This window comes from Arachis stenosperma, chromosome 3 (assembly GCF_014773155.1).
Source record: "Arachis stenosperma cultivar V10309 chromosome 3, arast.V10309.gnm1.PFL2, whole genome shotgun sequence".
Lineage (NCBI taxonomy): Eukaryota > Viridiplantae > Streptophyta > Magnoliopsida > Fabales > Fabaceae > Arachis > Arachis stenosperma.
Window position 1 is genome coordinate 104,130,830 of NC_080379.1, and position 3,797 is coordinate 104,134,626.

Below are 3,797 nucleotides of genomic sequence, written 5' to 3' on the forward strand. Positions count from 1 at the left end.
TAATTCCCCTTCTCCCTAACAACTTTTTGGGACAGACGGATATCCTCCTTTTGTTCAGAAGAAAAACCACTAATTAAAAGATCGTGTACAAGTTACCAAAAAAAAAAAAAAGATCGTGTACGAAGTGTATGAATGGAGTCATAATAGTCGGTTCAAGATAATAAAAACCAAATCATTTGATAGTGCCTAATTGACGGTAATTACAAAGTGTCGGTAGAGTCTACAACGAAAAGAAAAATATTAAATATGTTAAAAAATATTTTGTACAAAATTTATACATTTATGTTTAAAAATATTAAAAACTAATACTCTTAGATTAAAAAAAAAGTTAGTATTCCAATAAGAAAAAAAATAATTATCTACTACATAATTTTAACAAATATCCTTTAAAAAATCCAATAAATAAATATCTTCCTACCTAAACTATTAAGTTGTGTTTGAAAAACATTGAGACTGAAAAATTTAAAAATAAAAATTAAATTAAATATTTATATTATATTTGATATAAAATATATTAAAGTATATTTTGATAGTATATTTAATTTCAAATAAACATAAAAATAACGTAAATTAGAATTCAAAAAATTAAATAATAATATTTTTTAAAAAAATATTATTAAAATTTTAATTTTCATTAAAAAATTTTAATCTCATAAATTTTTATTTTCTAAAAATACTAAAACACTGAAATTTTATATCCCAAAATTAAACCTTTAATTCCAGCCAATAACTACCAAAAACAATACTAAATTTCATTCCCAATTTTTCTGAAAACAAAGCCTACCCCCATAGAGTCTATTGTGGAAAAGAATTGGGGGTAATCTGTAGAGAAAGTGCAGCAATCCGTTGCAGTTGCAGATTGTTTGTTTCCTTGTAACAAAAATTAGATAAAATTGCAGTAGAATGAAATCCGAGCTTCAAAAGCCAAACTCATGTTTCATCCTGAATATTTCAACTTTATGTTTTACTAGAGATGCGAAACTCATCTCGGAAGTTGAATAACTTTGAAGGTATAGATACATGAACTAATAACTTTGAAGGCATAGATACATGAACTACTGTAGACTGTAGTGGAAGGAAAAACCAAAGGAGGAACAACGGAATTTCTAGTTCCAGTTATCCCCAGTCTTCCACTGATCAGACACACATTCTAACTATACGAAGCTGAAACATGATGGGCAATCACTCACCCTCATCATGTAAGGTTTCACTCACCCTCATCATGTAGGTTTCAACCTTATATATATATATATATATATATATATATATTCTCTTAATTTGTTGATAGCAGTATACACCATGAAATTAAAACGGAGAAAAATTGGACAATCATGCATAGCAGGCTCTATACAAAAGCAGTAGAAGAAAACATACATACATAGGAGGGAATATCCAGGTGTCGTCTACTATTTATTTTTATAGGATCTAAGATCTTGCTTTTATGTTTGGACTTTTGTCAGTCCATAACATCCAGAACTAAATATGTATTGAGTATTGTTGATGATGTATTGTCTTGTTGTGTTGGTGTGTGTGATTTGGTATTGTCCATCCTTATTCCTTAGTCAGTTAAAGCCTTGAAAGCGTCGTTGAAAGTGTGTTGTTCTGCAAAGATATCGAGCAGAGAGAGTGCCTCGGGAACACTGAGTTCAAGACGGAATTTAGGGCCATCGTAGTGGTGAAGGATAGGCCTAAAGGAATCCTCCTCGAGTGGTTCACATGTTTTCCTTGTTATGACCCGAACCTGAGCAGGGAAACGGGATTCACCGGGGCACTTCTTGTCCTCCCAAGCACTTGCATCTATGTTTGACCCTCCAAAACTAGCAGCCTGTAACCACCCCAATTAACTTCCATCATTCATTATTATTATTCTCCAAAACCCAAAATCAAAAGTTATCAAGAAAATAAATGGAACATACCTCGAAGATGCCGTGCAGTTGGTGGGTGGAATAGTTGTAAAGGAAAAGGGGCAGCCCTGGAGTGATTGCCCGCACTGAATCCCTGTACCGTGGAGGCAGACCTAACAAATACACACAACCACATTTACCATACAATTCAAACACACCTTGGTATAAACTACTAGTCACAATTACTGTTAAGCAAAATAAAACATTAAAAATAGACATACCAAATAGCTGTCTTTTGAGATTCTCTGCCATGGTATCATTGTTGCAAACGAAGATGTATCCCCCAACGGTTTCATTCCTTGGTAGAGCCTCCGATGGCGGCAGCGTCTTGAACCTCTTGTCGGCACCGGCCTTCGCCTCCTTGTTATCATTATCCCCTCCTTGCTTGTTCTTATTATTATTATTGTTGTTGTTCTTCTTGGAACTTTTCGGTGGGTGAAATACCACCTCATCTTCTCCCTTATTACCCTTCAGTCCTTTGAGATTAATATTCATGTTGTTGTTGTGGTTGATACTGCTGTTGAAGTTTCCATAGGAAGGCTTGGAATAAATCCCTTTGTTGAAGCCACCGTTGACCATGCCCATGCCAACACCACCGACAAGGTCAAGGTTGGTGGTGGTGGTGGTGTTGTTGTAAGGCATGGTGAAGAGAGATCCATTGATGGTGTTGTTGTTGATCTGCTTCCAGCCATCGTTGAAATCAGAGAGAGGTGCTTTTGACTTGTTGAGAAGCGGTGATGGTGAAGGTGATGGTGATGAGTTGATTTCACCGCCAACTTTGATGTCGAAGTTCCTCCTTTCATCAGGCCTCTTTGAACTGTAATTGTTGCTCCAAATGGAATCGTTGAGAGACAGGTTCGCCAGATTTGAAGCCTGCACACGAAGTTGGTCACTGAATTGCCAAAATGACGACTCTTGATTGTTCTCCATCTTCACAAGTCCAACAACGCAGATTCCTTCAAATCTGAGTGTAGTTTTGAGTATATGTTAGGAATGAATATATAGATAAATAAATTTTGGCTGCTATGCAGAGGAGAGAGAAAGAGAAAGGGAAAGAAAAAAAAAGAAGTAGGTGTGCAGAGAGATCTGCAGGACAGTAATGGATTGGAATAAGAGATATAGGAAAGACACTTGTTAAGTATATAACGCGGCCAAGTGTGTGTGTGTGTGTTTTTTTTTTTTTCTTTTAACCACGAGATAAGGAAAAGGAAATGAAATGAAACTTCGTGGAAAGTTATTAAGGCCAAGGGACAACGAGGGGGTTGCGTGTTTAATTCTCAATTGTTGAAATGAGATTTGTCTTTGCTTTTGTCAGTTTCTATTTTTCCTTATATTTATTAGTAGTAATTTAATTAGTTGGGAAAGTGATTAGTGAGTGATGATGATGATAAAACGCGTAGAGGTGATGAGGTGGCAGAGAGAGAATGGAAAGGGGGCAGTTGGGGTTTTCATCGTGTACAACATTCTAGAAGGTGGCACACCTTCCAGATTGAGTTGTTACTCTACCCTTAGCTTGAGTTCACACCAACAATTTTGAATACTTTTTTTTCTTTTTTTTTTTCTTTTTTAATTTTACAACTACTACTTCGCATATAAGAAAGTATGAAATCAAACCAATTAAAATACAACATTCAACAACGTTACATAGGCGATGTTAAAAACAAGGTCAATACTATTTATTGAAGATCATGTTGTGGTTTATTTATAACTTATAATCTCCTGTGATTGCTCCTTTCCTTAGGTGCTAAGATAAGGAAGGATTTGAGTTGGACGCGTAAGCGAAGGCAACACTGTGGAGCGTGTGAGTGCGAGTGTGACAGTGTTGAATTGAATAAGTAAGAAGCAATATAGGGTTGGATACTTGGATGTGGTCCGTCTCCTACGGCCACGTCC

At 35.6% G+C, this 3,797-nt stretch overlaps 1 protein-coding gene across 1 annotated transcript; it reads right to left on the reverse strand.

Annotated features, from left to right (window-relative positions):
- Positions 1-999: 999 nt before the first annotated feature.
- LOC130965298 (DCD domain-containing protein NRP-B-like) lies at positions 1,000-3,025 on the reverse strand. The gene is made up of 3 exons (XM_057890047.1): positions 2,126-3,025; positions 1,917-2,017; positions 1,000-1,825 (listed from the first exon to the last, which is right to left on the reverse strand). Exons 1-3 carry the CDS (start codon positions 2,832-2,834, stop codon positions 1,559-1,561), a joined length of 1,077 nt encoding a protein of 358 aa, XP_057746030.1. The 5' UTR covers positions 2,835-3,025; the 3' UTR covers positions 1,000-1,558.
- Positions 3,026-3,797: the final 772 nt, after the last annotated feature.